The following is an 18,776-nucleotide window of genomic DNA, read 5'->3' as shown; positions in this document are numbered from 1 at the left end:
GTGAGCTCAATGAATAACACTGTGTGTGTGTGTGTGTGTGTGTGTGTGTGTGGGTGGGTGGGGGGGGGGGTGCATGTTCTATACATTATTCAGGACAACATTACTTTGTTTAGCCTACACCGTGACTATGACTGCATAATAAACTAAACTAAATATACTATGTATTTTCTAATCAAATGTGTTAACAGGGCAACAATAAAGAAGACAAAGGCCATCAATTCAATGCAAATATTACTGTATTAAAGGAAATTGTTGTATTAAGCTTGCTTTGAAAACCGTTTGAATGGCTTGGATAGGCCTATGGAGATGGTGGAAAACATCCTGATTAGAAGGGGACGTTTGCGAGGCTTCTCCTGTTGAGAGGTGGAGGGAAGACCCTCTGGGAGTCCAAATGTGGCAGGATGTGCCACTATGTTGGGCGACAGAAGAGAGAGAGAGTTGACATGCACTTTCATTTAGAAATGATGGTATATTGTATTCTTAGTTTCAACTCATTATTACTTTCACAAATAAATGAGAACCAGAATCTTGAGATTTGGAAACTATAAATAATTTTACATAAGAGATTACTATCGATAATATATAATGTACTGTATATAGGGTTTAATATTTTTGCAATAGCAGCTTTGTACACCAATATCTCAAACAGTAAATGTCCTGCTGTATGGACTTACACATGATATCTTCAGCAGTAGTCTGGTCTTTGGATTCAGAATGGCGGGATTTCTTATTGGAATCCTTCTTGTTTCCCATCATGAATGGCTAAAACAAAAACATGTCAAAACAACTGTCACAGCAGAACAATCTCACGGTAATAACGATCACATCTTACACACCAGCACAACAAGATTTATAAATGGTTTTGGAATTAATGGATGGTTTTACATTTTCTCTAAATAACATTGTTTACTCACATTGACACAATTGTTAACTTAAATAAGTGTGATGTACCTTTAAGTTGAATTTCAGTCTGGCAAGCCTTTGTAGGAAAGACAGCTTCCCTCTGGTAGCCTTCACATCTTCAGCCATGAGAAGAGCTTCTGGCCTGGTGGCTTCGAAAGATGTTCTTGAGGCTGCTCTTGATGCCTCGTTACAACTGTGGAGAAGCTCCTTGCTCAATGACTTCACAAGAATCCTATTGAAAGTGGAGTCCTGAGTCGACACGGCCAGTTGGAGTATTTTCTCTGAGCCAAACTCCTTCAACAGATGTTTGTAGACGGTGCTGTATACTTTGTGACTCTTCAGGTTCTTGGGATAAGCTTGGGTCTCAGAGCAGCCTGACCATGCACAGAAGGCAGCTATAACTTTTGGAATCAGGTCTTGTGACGTGCGTGTGACGTCAGTTGGGTACAGATCAGTTTGGGTTTGGATTTTTGACAGAAGTCTCACCACTAACATGCTGATGAGGCCGGTGAAGTCATCATCACCGACTAAGTTGTCAGTGGATGGGGTTGAAAGCGAAGCAACATCCGGGCTGGTTGAATTCTGATCACAAACAATGCTCTGAGGTACACCGAAACAACTGATGGTATCCCTTTCCTCAGCATCTATGTTGGCCTCAAAGCCTCGTGCAGCATTGGAGGTCCCACTTGTTGTCATGCTGATGGCGGAGAAAGATGGCAGAGGGTAGGACTTACCACTCAGTAGACTGCCTATATCAGTTACAGTTCCGGTTGGAGATGACCCTCTGCTTTGTGCATCAGAAACCACAGAGTCCATGACCTGGCTTACCATTACTTTGGTAAACAGGCTGACTGTGTCACTAAATGCTGATGTAGAAAAAGAACATGAAATCCTATCTTCAGATACGCTAGCCGGCACACTAACTCCCTGAGCCAAACTCATTGAAGCTGTAGAGGGCACAAGGCTAGGAAGCAAGAGGCGCTTCACAGACTCCTCTGCAAAAAGCTGAACCAGCTTGTAAGCTGTGGGCTTCCCCACCGTCTTGTCATTCCTCTTCAGCTCAGTAAGGACTGTATCGGATGCACTCTTTCCAGCCGCCACTGTCAGAACCAGAGGGGTCAAGTTGCTCTCAGAAATGATGCGGTTGACTTGGTGAGTAAGATCACGTGAGAGAGCACCAATCCTACCCTGAGATATGAGCTCCTCCAGTCTTGCTATTGCAGCTGTTAGATCAGGGTGGAATGCAACCTCCCCTTCTTCCTCTGGATGTACCTCCTTTATGATGGTATCCACTATTGCAGACATGCTTTCCCTGGCATCACACACCAATGTTTTTGGCTTAGTAGATTTGCCCATGTCGATGACTGAGCATCTCACAATGGGCTGAGTAATACTCTCTGGTAAATCAGAAGAGATGGGAGTGCCAGGGAGTGAAAATTCCCACTCTGACTTCTTTGATCTGGCAGATGAGGATGACAACGAGGAGGAAGAACGCTGTGGCGCTTGATAGATCAGTTCCTCACCACATTCACTGCTTACCCTTTCAACATCCTTCAGCATCATTCCAACCACATTCTCTATTTGTGAAAGCGCAGTCACCATTTGGTCAGATTTTGACAGCTCTTTCTGAATTGAAACCAGAATATGGCTGAGGGTCTTTTTGGCTTGAGCCGTTGTTGCTTTGACTGGATTTTGCCATGTAAAATAATTCCTCATCTTTGTCTTCACATTGTGGTAAATAGTCTTTGCAGTTGTCCAGATCTTCTTCTCAGATACTTCCAAACCAGACTGTGAGCCTTTGGGTGTGGCCTCAGTGTACTCTGAGGTTTTCTCATCACTCTGTTGAAGCATAGAGTCTGCCTGCCATAGAGTAGTAGAAGACTCTGTGGGTGGGAAAAGGCTCTTCATGTCATTTGTAATTGATCCAACGATTTCAAAAGCAGTTATATCTGTATGCCTTAAGGAAATTGTTGATTTTGCTGGCAACATCTGAGAATCTGTCTGGCTGGAACTGACTTTGCTGGGAAAGCTACTGACTGATTTGATCAGTATTTTTCGCACTTCGTTGGTAGCGTTCATCTGGAACTCCTCACTGGAGAGTTTCTCAATGACTGAGGCTGGAGTATCTCTTAATCCTTCCAACCATGAAGAACCAGACACAGGCATGTCTTCTAGATAAGACATGACACTGTCCAAAAAGCCACAGACTTCAAGGGAGTTGTAAGAGGAACCCTCTGCAACAGATGATGTGCATTCCAAATCTGCCACCTCTGACCTATACATGGTCACAATCTGGGACAAGACCTCTTTGGTGCAGGGCACCATGTTGGAATCACAGAGAGACAGTAATGGTTGAGAGTTCTCACTTTGGCATTTACGGAGAGAACCAAGTCCTGTTGAGTTGACCACTTGCAGTATTGCCTCACTCTTACTGGTTTCAGGTTGCTCTGGTGTTTTCTCTCCTACAGAGTCAGTTGAATCACATCCATCAGATAAAGAAGATGAACTACGTTCTGATATAGGGGATTCACTCCTACATGGGGAAGGCAAGCTCAGGATTGAAACAGGCAGATCACTGGAGTCAGTATGCTCCAGAAGCACAGCACTGGAGTCAGCTTTTTCCATAAGTTCTTCCCCTTGGACTGGAGCTCCACCCATTCTGAGGAACAATGTCTCCAGCTTTGCCTGAAGTCTCTCGCAGAGTCTACGAGCTGCATGGAAGGGTTTCCGCTTTGTCGTACAGTGTCCCACTTGGGTATCTCTCTGGGTGCTTGTTGGCTGATCTAATTCAGCATACTGCACAATGTCCTTGACATCTTCAACAAAGTTATCAATTATTTTTGATGCCTCAGATTCTACTTTGGTCTGTATGAGCTCAGTGGCCGCAGAATCAAGGATCCTGTCAGATGGGCTAGATGCATTCATCAAGCTTGGAGTGGTACTAAACGAATGAGAAGGTTGAACCATACCAGAGATATCGCTCATTAACCTTCTCACAAGAATTTCACTCACAGCCTTTGAGGCTTTGGTCTTGAACTTCACACTAAACAGAGTGCCAAGATTTTGCATCATTGCTTTGCAAGATGTACATATTATGTTCAGCTCCTCTGGAACAGGAGAGTCTTCAACATCCAGGTGCTCCACTACAAGGTCACTGCCAGATGCCAACATTTTAACTTTCACAGCCACTTCTCGAAAAACCTTAGCCAATTCCGGATCTTCTTTTTCCAATTCACCCACCATCTCTGCGATAACAGTCATCACTTCTTCTGTTGCAGGTGGAATGCATGACTCTAATACAGAGGTAGAGCTCTGGTCCTCTGGGGTGGTGTGATCATCAAAACATTTCTGGACCATGTTGACCATTTGTTCAGCGGCCTGGGTACCAGAAGAAATAGGGGAGGACCGCCCTGAAATGGCTCTGCTGATGGTCGCAGAGAGGGCAGAGTTAAGCTGTTCGACCACCACCTTGATAAGACCAACAGTCAGCTCAGGTGGGCAAGAGGACAGGATATTATGATCAGACAGTTGCTCCTGGACACTTTTGATGATTCTGTCCTCTGTCATTCCCAGGAGGACTTTCACTGAGGTCTGGGAACTTTAAAACGAACAAGCAAAGCATGATAATTCCTGTCTTAACTTGGCAAATCGGTCAAGCGTTGTAATTTTAGTATTCTAAATATCTACATGTCCTTTTGATCGCTTTACATGCTCATTCATTTGAATATGCTCAAAGGCTGATACATTACATTTTGTACTACATCAGATAGAGTAAATTGCATTGGCTAACACTGGGATAGATGATCTCGGTGAAATCCATACATGAAAACCTTGAGGGGAACATACCTCTTAGAAGAGGGTGTTAGGGACCTGAGATGTTGAGCCCCTGTGCCGCCCTTATACATTTTCTTCGCCAGATATCTAACTTCCTGGATGAGCTCCAGTCTTTCCTGATCAAAGGCAGCAAAGGCTCTTGCACTGCCACCCCTCTTGGGTGAGTCAGTGTCGTCGTCAGCAAAGTCCTTTACCCCAAGTACGCGGGCCAGGGCTGGCAGCAGGATCTGCAGGGTGGTCTGTGCGATGAAGGTTACAATTGTCTTGCACAATTTGGCAAGCTGTTCCTTCGTCATCTGTTTTGAACAAACAGAACAAAAACAGTCTTTTCAATGGAACTGTGATGTAAAGTATTCTAGATCGAACAGAATGCATTTGATCAACATTGTTATTCTTGTCTGTGACTGAATTCAAAGTTTGATGAAGTCTGACAGAGAACATGAATAACAGAATATGACTTGATGGCTAATCTCTGAATTCAACAGATCATTGACACATCGAAGGTCAAAGGCAGGTAGGGAAACTTACAGGGTTTTTTAGTCCTTTGTAGATCACTTGCCACTGCCTAGACAATTTAAAATAAGTGTTTTAGTTAGTGTTTAGTTCCCACTGCACAATATTTCATAAATGTTGAACATTACAGAAAAACTTTTAACATACTCATCAGTAAGATTGCGCAGGAATGAGATGAGGATTGGGTAGGAGTATTCCATCTCATCCTTGTTGCCTGGGCCGAATGCAGCCTGAACAGCTTTCTTCTCCAGGAGCTCAATTACAGATCCTCTATCCAGGTGTTTATTCCTGGAGACTAAAGATGTGATTGCCGTAGAGGAAGTAGAAGCAAAATTAAAGAGAAATCAGACATTTTATCTCTTAATACTCTGATTTCATTGTTTAAGGGTTTTAGAATAGGCCTATTTTAATAAAGCTATCTATGTGACCTTTCTTACTGATTACAGTAGACTACAGTTTCATTGAAAATGGATAATACAACCTGCACATCACAGACAGAATAGAGAAACAATGTAGTACTACAGAGGTAAATCTCTGACCTGCATCGTTGTCAGTGCCCAGCTTCCTTGACTTCTTGCCACTCCTCTTACTTTTTGCCTAGGATAGAACAGAACAGATTCCAGAGCTCAAATGATGGCAGACATGTAACACCAGGAACCGTATACATAAAGTTCATCAGATAAGGTGTGGGCTCAACCTTGCCCAAATAATTGTATTCATTATGATCTCAAATGCAAAACTGATCCTAGATAAGCACTCCTACTCTGAGACAATTTATGAATAGGCTATGGGCCAGGTCAAAGCAGTTCTTAAAACACGTTTTGAAAACAGCTACTACGTATGTTGTTATCTGAGATATATAGATATCTATGGTATGACTGCTATCAGGTACAGAGTGTAACCCAGTAGGCCTATTATGTGCTCTGTCACTCCTGCCATCTTACCTTCCTTCCCTTCTTGGCCTCCTCTTTGGGTGTGGCCACCGGTTCTTCCTCAACAACTTCCTTTCCTTCCCTCTGAGGATCACCATCCTCCCTCTGTGCTACCTGAAGGACAGACATTCCAATAAGTAATAATATGTCAATGTCATAGTAGATCTGTGCAGAGGACATCATAAATAGAGCTACAGCCATATCAGAGCTAAGCTGGTGACTTTATAAAGAATGGTACATTTGCTTTACAATATGTTATAGCTTTTTACAAGAAATATCCGCTTATATTGCTTTACCCTTTTTTACTTTCCCCCCAATATTGTATGAAGTAATTTAGCTTACCCTTTCTTCATCCATTCAAGCTATTTTATATCTCAAAAAGCATGTCCTTGTCTGTGTTGGTTACATTCAAGTTGAGTTCAGGTCGAGAGTGAGGACAATATTGCAAGCAGGGACTGTAATTTAGGGCTACATGCTACGTCATGGAACGTTAGACCTTTATGACATCACAAATAGTATTTTTAGGAAGAGCGCGGGAAAGGTTACTTGCCCACTCAGTAGGACTAGCTAATATTGACAGAAATTTCCCCGTCAAACGTTTTCGATTGCCTACCCCTACGCTTTCCATCGAACATGGTCCAGCCTTTGCAATATTGTCTCTCTTGTGGATTTACTTACGTATGACATGTAGGCTTACTGTGTCGGATCAAGTTGATTGATCTGTCCTAGTCAGCCTTAGGTTGAACCCAAAATCTTCTGGGAAATATTTGTTAATAATATTCATTTCAATATCGTTTTATTCTTTGATTTAGTCCCAATCCAATCCTATTGTTGGCTGCCAACCCCCACCAAATATGTCATTGTAGGACATACTGTAGCGGGAAAAAGTGAGAGCTGCAACGCGGCCGCGTTCGGTGGCTCCTTCAGTGCAGAGGCAAGCGCGTATGCCAGTGCCACTAAAGCCCGGGCTTGTGAGGCAGTAGTCTACAACGCTGACAGGCAACACCTTGTCATTTTATTAACTCACTAGAATTACCTTGTCTTCTTCATTCATTTCGATTGCACTTCCTTTCGTGGTGAAATTAGTTTTGATTACTATTAACTTTAATCTACAGAGTTTAAGTGTTTATGTTGCCCACGTCATCATGGGATGCTGTGAGCAAACAATTTATGCCCAGCCTTCCTAGATAGGCCTGGGCTGCATAACACTATGAATCTGGGAAAACATAACACTTAAAAAAAAAAGTTTTACAGTGCAAAAATAGCGTAGGCCTACTTGTGTACTATTCAAATCCACACCTCTTCACACAGACGTACCCAGATTCTGTTGTTTTAGCTTTAACCTCTGTTAAATTCACTTCCCTGGTTAATCTGTCATTATGTTTCGTGTTCTCCATGGTTAATCTGTCTCTATGTTTAGTGCACTTTAATATAGCCTGTTTACATATTTGAATGTTTGATTATATTGCTTTTTATCCTGCAGATTTTGTTGTGGATTTAAATTGACTTTGGGTGTCTTGAAAATCACTTAAAATAGCACTGTTGTTCTAATCGTCAGATCGCAGGTATTCTGATTTTCACTGTCCATGGTGCTGAATCTGGCTGGGTAGATTAGTTTGAATGCCGAAAACTTGTTTGCCTACATTTAAAGGCCCTGTGAAGTCAAAATAATGTTATTTCATATTGTACAACAGCTGATGAAACTAACACTGTAAATGTGTTTTATGGGTTGCTTCCTGATAGTTCTGGTTGAAAATACGGAGCATGTTCCTCTGCCCAGGCCTTGCTGACACTTGCCAGATCTTACACTGCCTGGATAGGTATTTTGTGTGTCAGCTAACCACATCATATGTTATAGCAATCTGTCAGTCGATGACACAATGGATGACTTGGCACACAACCATTGGTTGATGCATGCAACACCTGAGCAGGGACACATTCTTTTCACAGCACTTCAATGCAAAGTAATTTTCGTAGAAGGTTTGGAGAGCATTTTCACTAACCCTAACCCTTTTCCTAACCTTAACCTCAGTTTCCTAACCTGCTACGAAAAATTCACTTCGATATTGAAGTGCCATGAAAAGAGAGTTTCTCACATCTATACAGCACCTTCTAATCAGCAGGTTTGCATGGGCGAGAGTTTTGGCTTTCCATGGCGACATCACCATGTGTAAATTGGTTTATAGACCAACGACAAAGAGAGTGCCAATAACAGCAAGTTTTAATTTCCCCTCCACACTGACCACTCCCAGACAGTCCTAGCAAAATTATTGCTTGAGAAAGTTTTTTTTGCAAAAAATACATTTTTGACCATTTTCATCGTAATCTATTACAGTAAGGTACTTAATTGTTACCCAGAAATGATTTGATATTGATATAAAAACGTCTGCTTTGGGCCTTAAAAAGATATGTGCACTACATACTCAGAAATCACATATATTGACATTTTAGAATGTATTTTATCAAGAAAGTAAGTTTTACATGTCTTTTTTAATCTTAGTTGCAAATAATTAATTTGGCTGTGGTTCATTTGATTTTCAGCACAACCCTGTTTGATAACGTATAGTATTATAGTGACTTCTTGTGGTAAAATGTCAAACTCACAACTAAACTCATTAAAATGGAGGTTTTCTTTACCCTGTCTTATCAAACAGTGCAACATTTGACTGATGAAATAGCATTCTTCTAAAATTCTTACACTTCTAGATGCAAAATACAAGTCACTATTCCAATACTGTTTGATTCTGCCATTTTTGAAATACATTTAACATTTCAGTTAAAAACCCTTTGGATAATATCAACATTAATTACTTAACATCTTAACACATACACACCATGTAAATATCAATAAACAGAGGAACACATGCTACAAATAGTTAGTGACTACCTACCAGTCAATTAAATTAGATTATTCAGAAAAATAACATTGTTATAAGAGACAAATTGCCTTTAGACAACATAAATGACTGCATCTGGACACAGGTCAAAACTACTCTGCCGAGCTCAAGTTACCAGCTATGTATGGTTTCAACACTTACATTTATTGAGTTATTGAAAAGTATCCTACAAACATTGTTCGAATGTGAAAGTGATCAGGTTTTCTGAAACAGGTGTGTTTGTATTGAAGATCCCTGAGATTGTGGACAGTAGGACTTGTGTGAACAGGTGTGAACAGACTGAAGATAATGATGTTTTCCTTTCTCTGTCTTTCAAAACTCAGGAACAGTTTGAATGTTTTTTTATTGTAATTTAAACAATGGTATGGATGATTAAGCTGGATCTTTCTCTCTGAATCAGGAGTGCACTTTCATTCTCCCAATTTTTCCAAAAGCCCAATCTGAGCAACCTTTGCTATAAACCCTGTCTTTCCCATTGTTGTTTCAAAAGTGGAAAATGATCAATTCGATAATCACACATAATGGGCATTTCACAGCCAAGACTTTTGATCCTTCCCATCAAGGCCATGTTGGCCAGTTTAACCTTCACCCGTTCCCTCTCTTCCGGAGTCCTCTTGGAGGTGCACTCCACAGTAGAGTCGGTCTCAAAGGAGATGGCTGGGACGTGAGTGAGCAGGTGGCCCCCAGCCTTCTCCTGGGCCATGGGCGTGGGAGTCTGCAGGACCAGCCCGTGCGTCGCTTGTTGATGTCGAAGGTAAACGCTAAGAGGATACACACAAACATTGACCATATAATGTAATGTTGTTACATGTAACTAACTAGCTTGACTTGCCACCGTGTGAAACATGTATGCTACCATATGTTACTAAAAAGAGCTGACAATATTATAAAATGTAATCCAGGAGTTTATGTTTGAATTCTGGTTCTCTCACAACACAAGTCACTCAGAAAAGCATCTGTAGGCAGAAGCATGCTACATGTACATTTGGCATTTGAAAAAACTACAGCTGTGCTATGCTACCGGATGCAAAATGTATCTGTATCATAAAAGTGTAGTGCAATATTCCCTTTTTTTGCCACACACACATACTCTCTCTCTCACTAGGGACAAATGTTTTGGCTACTTGTCCAGAGAGGTTTGAGCTTTAGAAGTGGATCTGCAGCAAAAGTAGACCTTTATTGCCATCTACAGGTCAAAGGTCAGACTGGCATTCAGTAAAATGTAAACATGGGCGATCCACAGAAAATGGAAATGTGTGTGTTTGTTTGAGAAGTTAAACCAGTTAATTCCCTTATAACTGAGTGTCCTGCATCATGTATTATTTTATTGGTTGTAAATTAAATACGGTTTATTTTACAGTACATGTATTTTACACTGAATCATTGGTATCTGGTTGAATGTTGGTTGTGGGTGTAACGGTGTAACTGGCGCCTCTGGGCTGAGGGGCTCTGGCGCCTCTGGGCTGAGGGGCTCTGGCGCCTCTGGGCTGAGGGGCTCTGGCGGCCCCTGGCTGACTGGCGGCCCCTGGCTGACTGGCGGCCCCTGGCTGACTGGCGGCACTGGCGGCCCCTGGCAGACTGGCTGCCCCTGGCAGACTAGCGGCCTCTGGCAGACTGGCGGCACTGGCGGCCCCTGGCAGACTGGCGGCACTGGCGGCCCCTGGCAGACTGGCGGCACCTGGCAGACTGGCGGCACCTGGCAGACTGGCGGCACCTGGCAGACTGGCGGCACCTGGCAGACTGGCGGCACTGGCAGCCCCTTGCGGGTGGGCCGGGCGGCGCTGGGCAGACGGGTGGCTCAGGCGGCGCTGGGCAGACGGGTGGCTCAGGCGGCGCTGGGCAGACGGGTGGCTCAGGCGGCGCTGGGCAGACGGGTGGCTCAGGCGGCGCTGGGCAGACGGGTGGCTCTGGCAACACTGGACTGAGTAGCTCTCGTAGCGCCGAACAGGCGGGAGACTCCGGCTGCGCTGGAGAGGAGGAAGGCTCTGGCAGCGCTGGAGAGGCGGGAGGCTCCGACAGCGCTGGAGAGGATAAGGATGAGCCGGAGAGACAGCCTGGTGCAGGGGGCTGCCACCGGAGGGCTGGTGCGTGGAGGTGGTGACAGATAGACCGGACAGGCGCACTGGAGCTCTTGAGCACCGAGCCTGCCCAACCTTACCCGGTTGAATGGTCCCGGTCGCCCTGCCAGTGCGGCGAGGTGGAATAGCCCTCCACGCCGCCGTGCTGCCTCCTCATACCAGCGCCTCTCCGCCTTCGCCGCCTCCAGCTCTTCTTTGGGGCGGCGATATTCTCCAGGCTGTGCCCAGGGTCCTTTACCTTCCAATTCTTCCTCCCATGTCCATTCCTCTTTTCGCTGCTGTAGCTGTTGCCCGTTACCACGCCGCTTGGTCCTGTTGTGGTGGGTGATTCTGTAACGGTTCTCTTGCGGTGAAGGAGAGGCGGACCAAAACGCAGCATGGTGATGATTCATGTTTGTTTAATAAAGGAAAACTATACATGAATAAACTACAAAACAATGAAATGTGAAAACCTAAACAGTCCTATCTGGTGCAAACACAGAGACAGGAACAATCACCAGTCTGAAACCCAGGCTACCTAAATATGTTTCCCAATCAGAGACAATGACTAACACCTGCCTCTGATTGAGAACCATATCAGGCCAGACATAGAAATAGACAAACAAGACATCCAACATAGAATGCCCACTCAGATCACACCCTGACCAACCAAAACATAGAAACATACAAAGCAAACTATGGTCAGGGTGTGACAGTGGGACATATCTGAAGTACTATGTGTGTGAGCTCAATGAATAACACTGTGTGTGTGTGTGTGTGTGTGTGTGTGTGTGGGTGGGTGGGGGGGGGGGGGGGGTGCATGTTCTATACATTATTCAGGACAACATTACTTTGTTTAGCCTACACCGTGACTATGACTGCATAATAAACTAAACTAAATATACTATGTATTTTCTAATCAAATGTGTTAACAGGGCAACAATAAAGAAGACAAAGGCCATCAATTCAATGCAAATATTACTGTATTAAAGGAAATTGTTGTATTAAGCTTGCTTTGAAAACCGTTTGAATGGCTTGGATAGGCCTATGGAGATGGTGGAAAACATCCTGATTAGAAGGGGACGTTTGCGAGGCTTCTCCTGTTGAGAGGTGGAGGGAAGACCCTCTGGGAGTCCAAATGTGGCAGGATGTGCCACTATGTTGGGCGACAGAAGAGAGAGAGAGTTGACATGCACTTTCATTTAGAAATGATGGTATATTGTATTCTTAGTTTCAACTCATTATTACTTTCACAAATAAATGAGAACCAGAATCTTGAGATTTGGAAACTATAAATAATTTTACATAAGAGATTACTATCGATAATATATAATGTACTGTATATAGGGTTTAATATTTTTGCAATAGCAGCTTTGTACACCAATATCTCAAACAGTAAATGTCCTGCTGTATGGACTTACACATGATATCTTCAGCAGTAGTCTGGTCTTTGGATTCAGAATGGCGGGATTTCTTATTGGAATCCTTCTTGTTTCCCATCATGAATGGCTAAAACAAAAACATGTCAAAACAACTGTCACAGCAGAACAATCTCACGGTAATAACGATCACATCTTACACACCAGCACAACAAGATTTATAAATGGTTTTGGAATTAATGGATGGTTTTACATTTTCTCTAAATAACATTGTTTACTCACATTGACACAATTGTTAACTTAAATAAGTGTGATGTACCTTTAAGTTGAATTTCAGTCTGGCAAGCCTTTGTAGGAAAGACAGCTTCCCTCTGGTAGCCTTCACATCTTCAGCCATGAGAAGAGCTTCTGGCCTGGTGGCTTCGAAAGATGTTCTTGAGGCTGCTCTTGATGCCTCGTTACAACTGTGGAGAAGCTCCTTGCTCAATGACTTCACAAGAATCCTATTGAAAGTGGAGTCCTGAGTCGACACGGCCAGTTGGAGTATTTTCTCTGAGCCAAACTCCTTCAACAGATGTTTGTAGACGGTGCTGTATACTTTGTGACTCTTCAGGTTCTTGGGATAAGCTTGGGTCTCAGAGCAGCCTGACCATGCACAGAAGGCAGCTATAACTTTTGGAATCAGGTCTTGTGACGTGCGTGTGACGTCAGTTGGGTACAGATCAGTTTGGGTTTGGATTTTTGACAGAAGTCTCACCACTAACATGCTGATGAGGCCGGTGAAGTCATCATCACCGACTAAGTTGTCAGTGGATGGGGTTGAAAGCGAGGCAACATCCGGGCTGGTTGAATTCTGATCACAAACAATGCTCTGAGGTACACCGAAACAACTGATGGTATCCCTTTCCTCAGCATCTATGTTGGCCTCAAAGCCTCGTGCAGCATTGGAGGTCCCACTTGTTGTCATGCTGATGGCGGAGAAAGATGGCAGAGGGTAGGACTTACCACTCAGTAGACTGCCTATATCAGTTACAGTTCCGGTTGGAGATGACCCTCTGCTTTGTGCATCAGAAACCACAGAGTCCATGACCTGGCTTACCATTACTTTGGTAAACAGGCTGACTGTGTCACTAAATGCTGATGTAGAAAAAGAACATGAAATCCTATCTTCAGATACGCTAGCCGGCACACTAACTCCCTGAGCCAAACTCATTGAAGCTGTAGAGGGCACAAGGCTAGGAAGCAAGAGGCGCTTCACAGACTCCTCTGCAAAAAGCTGAACCAGCTTGTAAGCTGTGGGCTTCCCCACCGTCTTGTCATTCCTCTTCAGCTCAGTAAGGACTGTATCGGATGCACTCTTTCCAGCCGCCACTGTCAGAACCAGAGGGGTCAAGTTGCTCTCAGAAATGATGCGGTTGACTTGGTGAGTAAGATCACGTGAGAGAGCACCAATCCTACCCTGAGATATGAGCTCCTCCAGTCTTGCTATTGCAGCTGTTAGATCAGGTTGGAATGCAACCTCCCCTTCTTCCTCTGGATGTACCTCCTTTATGATGGTATCCACTATTGCAGACATGCTTTCCCTGGCATCACACACCAATGTTTTTGGCTTAGTAGATTTGCCCATGTCGATGACTGAGCATCTCACAATGGGCTGAGTAATACTCTCTGGTAAATCAGAAGAGATGGGAGTGCCAGGGAGTGAAAATTCCCACTCTGACTTCTTTGATCTGGCAGATGAGGATGACAACGAGGAGGAAGAACGCTGTGGCGCTTGATAGATCAGTTCCTCACCACATTCACTGCTTACCCTTTCAACATCCTTCAGCATCATTCCAACCACATTCTCTATTTGTGAAAGCGCAGTCACCGTTTGGTCCGATTTTGACAGCTCTTTCTGAATTGAAACCAGAATATGGCTGAGGGTCTTTTTGGCTTGAGCCGTTGTTGCTTTGACTGGATTTTGCCATGTAAAATAATTCCTCATCTTTGTCTTCACATTGTGGTAAATAGTCTTTGCAGTTGTCCAGATCTTCTTCTCAGATACTTCCAAACCAGACTGTGAGCCTTTGGGTGTGGCCTCAGTGTACTCTGAGGTTTTCTCATCACTCTGTTGAAGCATAGAGTCTGCCTGCCATAGAGTAGTAGAAGACTCTGTGGGTGGGAAAAGGCTCTTCATGTCATTTGTAATTGATCCAACGATTTCAAAAGCAGTTATATCTGTATGCCTTAAGGAAATTGTTGATTTTGCTGGCAACATCTGAGAATCTGTCTGGCTGGAACTGACTTTGCTGGGAAAGCTACTGACTGATTTGATCAGTATTTTTCGCACTTCGTTGGTAGCGTTCATCTGGAACTCCTCACTGGAGAGTTTCTCAATGACTGAGGCTGGAGTATCTCTTAATCCTTCCAACCATGAAGAACCAGACACAGGCATGTCTTCTAGATAAGACATGACACTGTCCAAAAAGCCACAGACTTCAAGGGAGTTGTAAGAGGAACCCTCTGCAACAGATGATGTGCATTCCAAATCTGCCACCTCTGACCTATACATGGTCACAATCTGGGACAAGACCTCTTTGGTGCAGGGCACCATGTTGGAATCACAGAGAGACAGTAATGGTTGAGAGTTCTCACTTTGGCATTTACGGAGAGAACCAAGTCCTGTTGAGTTGACCACTTGCAGTATTGCCTCACTCTTACTGGTTTCAGGTTGCTCTGGTGTTTTCTCTCCTACAGAGTCAGTTGAATCACATCCATCAGATAAAGAAGATGAACTACGTTCTGATATAGGGGATTCACTCCTACATGGGGAAGGCAAGCTCAGGATTGAAACAGGCAGATCACTGGAGTCAGTATGCTCCAGAAGCACAGCACTGGAGTCAGCTTTTTCCATAAGTTCTTCCCCTTGGACTGGAGCTCCACCCATTCTGAGGAACAATGTCTCCAGCTTTGCCTGAAGTCTCTCGCAGAGTCTACGAGCTGCATGGAAGGGTTTCCGCTTTGTCGTACAGTGTCCCACTTGGGTATCTCTCTGGGTGCTTGTTGGCTGATCTAATTCAGCATACTGCACAATGTCCTTGACATCTTCAACAAAGTTATCAATTATTTTTGATGCCTCAGATTCTACTTTGGTCTGTATGAGCTCAGTGGCCGCAGAATCAAGGATCCTGTCAGATGGGCTAGATGCATTCATCAAGCTTGGAGTGGTACTAAACGAATGAGAAGGTTGAACCATACCAGAGATATCGCTCATTAACCTTCTCACAAGAATTTCACTCACAGCCTTTGAGGCTTTGGTCTTGAACTTCACACTAAACAGAGTGCCAAGATTTTGCATCATTGCTTTGCAAGATGTACATATTATGTTCAGCTCCTCTGGAACAGGAGAGTCTTCAACATCCAGGTGCTCCACTACAAGGTCACTGCCAGATGCCAACATTTTAACTTTCACAGCCACTTCTCGAAAAACCTTAGCCAATTCCGGATCTTCTTTTTCCAATTCACCCACCATCTCTGCGATAACAGTCATCACTTCTTCTGTTGCAGGTGGAATGCATGACTCTAATACAGAGGTAGAGCTCTGGTCCTCTGGGGTGGTGTGATCATCAAAACATTTCTGGACCATGTTGACCATTTGTTCAGCGGCCTGGGTACCAGAAGAAATAGGGGAGGACCGCCCTGAAATGGCTCTGCTGATGGTCGCAGAGAGGGCAGAGTTAAGCTGTTCGACCACCACCTTGATAAGACCAACAGTCAGCTCAGGTGGGCAAGAGGACAGGATATTATGATCAGACAGTTGCTCCTGGACACTTTTGATGATTCTGTCCTCTGTCATTCCCAGGAGGACTTTCACTGAGGTCTGGGAACTTTAAAACGAACAAGCAAAGCATGATAATTCCTGTCTTAACTTGGCAAATCGGTCAAGCGTTGTAATTTTAGTATTCTAAATATCTACATGTCCTTTTGATCGCTTTACATGCTCATTCATTTGAATATGCTCAAAGGCTGATACATTACATTTTGTACTACATCAGATAGAGTAAATTGCATTGGCTAACACTGGGATAGATGATCTCGGTGAAATCCATACATGAAAACCTTGAGGGGAACATACCTCTTAGAAGAGGGTGTTAGGGACCTGAGATGTTGAGCCCCTGTGCCGCCCTTATACATTTTCTTCGCCAGATATCTAACTTCCTGGATGAGCTCCAGTCTTTCCTGATCAAAGGCAGCAAAGGCTCTTGCACTGCCACCCCTCTTGGGTGAGTCAGTGTCGTCGTCAGCAAAGTCCTTTACCCCAAGTACGCGGGCCAGGGCTGGCAGCAGGATCTGCAGGGTGGTCTGTGCGATGAAGGTTACAATTGTCTTGCACAATTTGGCAAGCTGTTCCTTCGTCATCTGTTTTGAACAAACAGAACAAAAACAGTCTTTTCAATGGAACTGTGATGTAAAGTATTCTAGATCGAACAGAATGCATTTGATCAACATTGTTATTCTTGTCTGTGACTGAATTCAAAGTTTGATGAAGTCTGACAGAGAACATGAATAACAGAATATGACTTGATGGCTAATCTCTGAATTCAACAGATCATTGACACATCAAAGGTCAAAGGCAGGTAGGGAAACTTACAGGGTTTTTTAGTCCTTTGTAGATCACTTGCCACTGCCTAGACAATTTAAAATAAGTGTTTTAGTTAGTGTTTAGTTCCCACTGCACAATATTTCATAAATGTTGAACATTACAGAAAAACTTTTAACATACTCATCAGTAAGATTGCGCAGGAATGAGATGAGGATTGGGTAGGAGTATTCCATCTCATCCTTGTTGCCTGGGCCGAATGCAGCCTGAACAGCTTTCTTCTCCAGGAGCTCAATTACAGATCCTCTATCCAGGTGTTTATTCCTGGAGACTAAAGATGTGATTGCCGTAGAGGAAGTAGAAGCAAAATTAAAGAGAAATCAGACGTTTTATCTCTTAATACTCTGATTTCATTGTTTAAGGGTTTTAGAATAGGCCTATTTTAATAAAGCTATCTATGTGACCTTTCTTACTGATTACAGTAGACTACAGTTTCATTGAAAATGGATAGCACAACCTGCACATCACAGACAGAATAGAGAAACAATGTAGTACTACAGAGGTAAATCTCTGACCTGCATCGTTGTCAGTGCCCAGCTTCCTTGACTTCTTGCCACTCCTCTTACTTTTTGCCTAGGATAGAACAGAACAGATTCCAGAGCTCAAATGATGGCAGACATGTAACACCAGGGCCCGTATACATAAAGTTCATCAGATAAGGTGTGGGCTCAACCTTGCCCAAATAATTGTATTCATTATGATCTCAAATGCAAAACTGATCCTAGATAAGCACTCCTACTCTGAGACAATTTATGAATAGGCTATGGGCCAGGTCAAAGCAGTTCTTAAAACACGTTTTGAAAACAGCTACTACGTATGTTGTTATCTGAGATATATAGATATCTATGGTATGACTGCTATCAGGTACAGAGTGTAACCCAGTAGGCCTATTATGTGCTCTGTCACTCCTGCCATCTTACCTTCCTTCCCTTCTTGGCCTCCTCTTTGGGTGTGGCCACCGGTTCTTCCTCAACAACTTCCTTTCCTTCCCTCTGAGGATCACCATCCTCCCTCTGTGCTACCTGAAGGACAGACATTCCAATAAGTAATAATATGTCAATGTCATAGTAGATCTGTGCAGAGGACATCATAAATAGAGCTACAGCCATATCAGAGCTAAGCTGGTGACTTTATAAAGAATGGTACATTTGCTTTACAATATGTTATAGCTTTTTACAAGAAATATCCGCTTATATTGCTTTACCCTTTTTTACTTTCCCCCCAATATTGTATGAAGTAATTTAGCTTACCCTTTCTTCATCCATTCAAGCTATTTTATATCTCAAAAAGCATGTCCTTGTCTGTGTTGGTTACATTCAAGTTGAGTTCAGGTCGAGAGTGAGGACAATATTGCAGGCAGGGACTGTAATTTAGGGCTACATGCTACGTCATGGAACGTTAGACCTTTATGACATCACAAATAGTATTTTTAGGAAGAGCGCGGGAAAGGTTACTTGCCCACTCAGTAGGACTAGCTAATATTGACAGAAATTTCCCCGTCAAACGTTTTCGATTGCCTACCCCTACGCTTTCCATCGAACATGGTCCAGCCTTTGCAATATTGTCTCTCTTGTGGATTTACTTACGTATGACATGTAGGCTTACTGTGTCGGATCAAG

General features: G+C 43.5%; 2 protein-coding genes across 4 annotated transcripts; both read right to left on the bottom strand.

Moving 5' to 3' along the window:
- Nucleotides 1-218: 218 nt before the first annotated feature.
- Nucleotides 219-6,658, bottom strand: LOC118944714 (uncharacterized). 2 transcript variants are annotated; one of them, XM_090223822.1, is made up of 8 exons: nucleotides 6,525-6,658; nucleotides 5,790-6,296; nucleotides 5,398-5,545; nucleotides 5,266-5,302; nucleotides 4,750-5,033; nucleotides 952-4,501; nucleotides 675-762; nucleotides 219-409 (listed from the first exon to the last, which is right to left on the bottom strand). In XM_090223822.1, exons 3-8 carry the CDS (start codon nucleotides 5,448-5,450, stop codon nucleotides 258-260), a joined length of 4,164 nt encoding a protein of 1,387 aa, XP_090079948.1. In that variant the 5' UTR covers nucleotides 5,451-5,545; nucleotides 5,790-6,296; nucleotides 6,525-6,658; the 3' UTR covers nucleotides 219-257. The 2 variants fall into 2 exon arrangements, with proteins under 2 accessions (XP_090079948.1, XP_090079949.1); XM_090223823.1 differs by lacking the exon at nucleotides 6,525-6,658 and having other exon boundaries at nucleotides 5,790-5,847; nucleotides 6,195-6,507.
- A 5,443-nt stretch (nucleotides 6,659-12,101) lies between these two features.
- LOC118944760 (uncharacterized) lies at nucleotides 12,102-18,534 on the bottom strand. Of its 2 annotated transcripts, none has more exons than XM_090223820.1 (8): nucleotides 18,408-18,534; nucleotides 17,673-18,179; nucleotides 17,281-17,428; nucleotides 17,149-17,185; nucleotides 16,633-16,916; nucleotides 12,835-16,384; nucleotides 12,558-12,645; nucleotides 12,102-12,292 (listed from the first exon to the last, which is right to left on the bottom strand). In XM_090223820.1, exons 3-8 carry the CDS (start codon nucleotides 17,331-17,333, stop codon nucleotides 12,141-12,143), a joined length of 4,164 nt encoding a protein of 1,387 aa, XP_090079946.1. In that variant the 5' UTR covers nucleotides 17,334-17,428; nucleotides 17,673-18,179; nucleotides 18,408-18,534; the 3' UTR covers nucleotides 12,102-12,140. The 2 variants fall into 2 exon arrangements, with proteins under 2 accessions (XP_090079946.1, XP_090079947.1); XM_090223821.1 differs by lacking the exon at nucleotides 18,408-18,534 and having other exon boundaries at nucleotides 17,673-17,730; nucleotides 18,078-18,390.
- Nucleotides 18,535-18,776: the final 242 nt, after the last annotated feature.

The sequence above is a fragment of the Oncorhynchus mykiss genome, chromosome 27 (genome assembly GCF_057628025.1).
Source record: "Oncorhynchus mykiss isolate SJ-2025 chromosome 27, ASM5762802v1, whole genome shotgun sequence".
NCBI classification, from domain to species: domain Eukaryota; kingdom Metazoa; phylum Chordata; class Actinopteri; order Salmoniformes; family Salmonidae; genus Oncorhynchus; species Oncorhynchus mykiss.
The sequence above is the reverse complement of the archived record's forward strand: the minus strand, read 5'-3'. Positions and strand labels throughout refer to the sequence as shown.

Coding starts and splice junctions, on each gene's coding strand:
- LOC118944714 (XM_090223823.1), bottom strand. CDS start 6,383: ATGGCTGTAGCTCTATTTATGATGTCCTCTGCACAGATCTACTATGAC. Junction 5,546..5,789: donor GGGCACTGACAACGATGCAG/GTCAGAGATTTA, acceptor TCACATCTTTAG/TCTCCAGGAATAAACACCTG. Junction 5,303..5,397: donor CTGCGCAATCTTACTGATGA/GTATGTTAAAAG, acceptor TAAATTGTCTAG/GCAGTGGCAAGTGATCTACA.
- LOC118944760 (XM_090223821.1), bottom strand. CDS start 18,266: ATGGCTGTAGCTCTATTTATGATGTCCTCTGCACAGATCTACTATGAC. Junction 17,429..17,672: donor GGGCACTGACAACGATGCAG/GTCAGAGATTTA, acceptor TCACATCTTTAG/TCTCCAGGAATAAACACCTG. Junction 16,917..17,148: donor ACAAAGGACTAAAAAACCCT/GTAAGTTTCCCT, acceptor TGTTCAAAACAG/ATGACGAAGGAACAGCTTGC.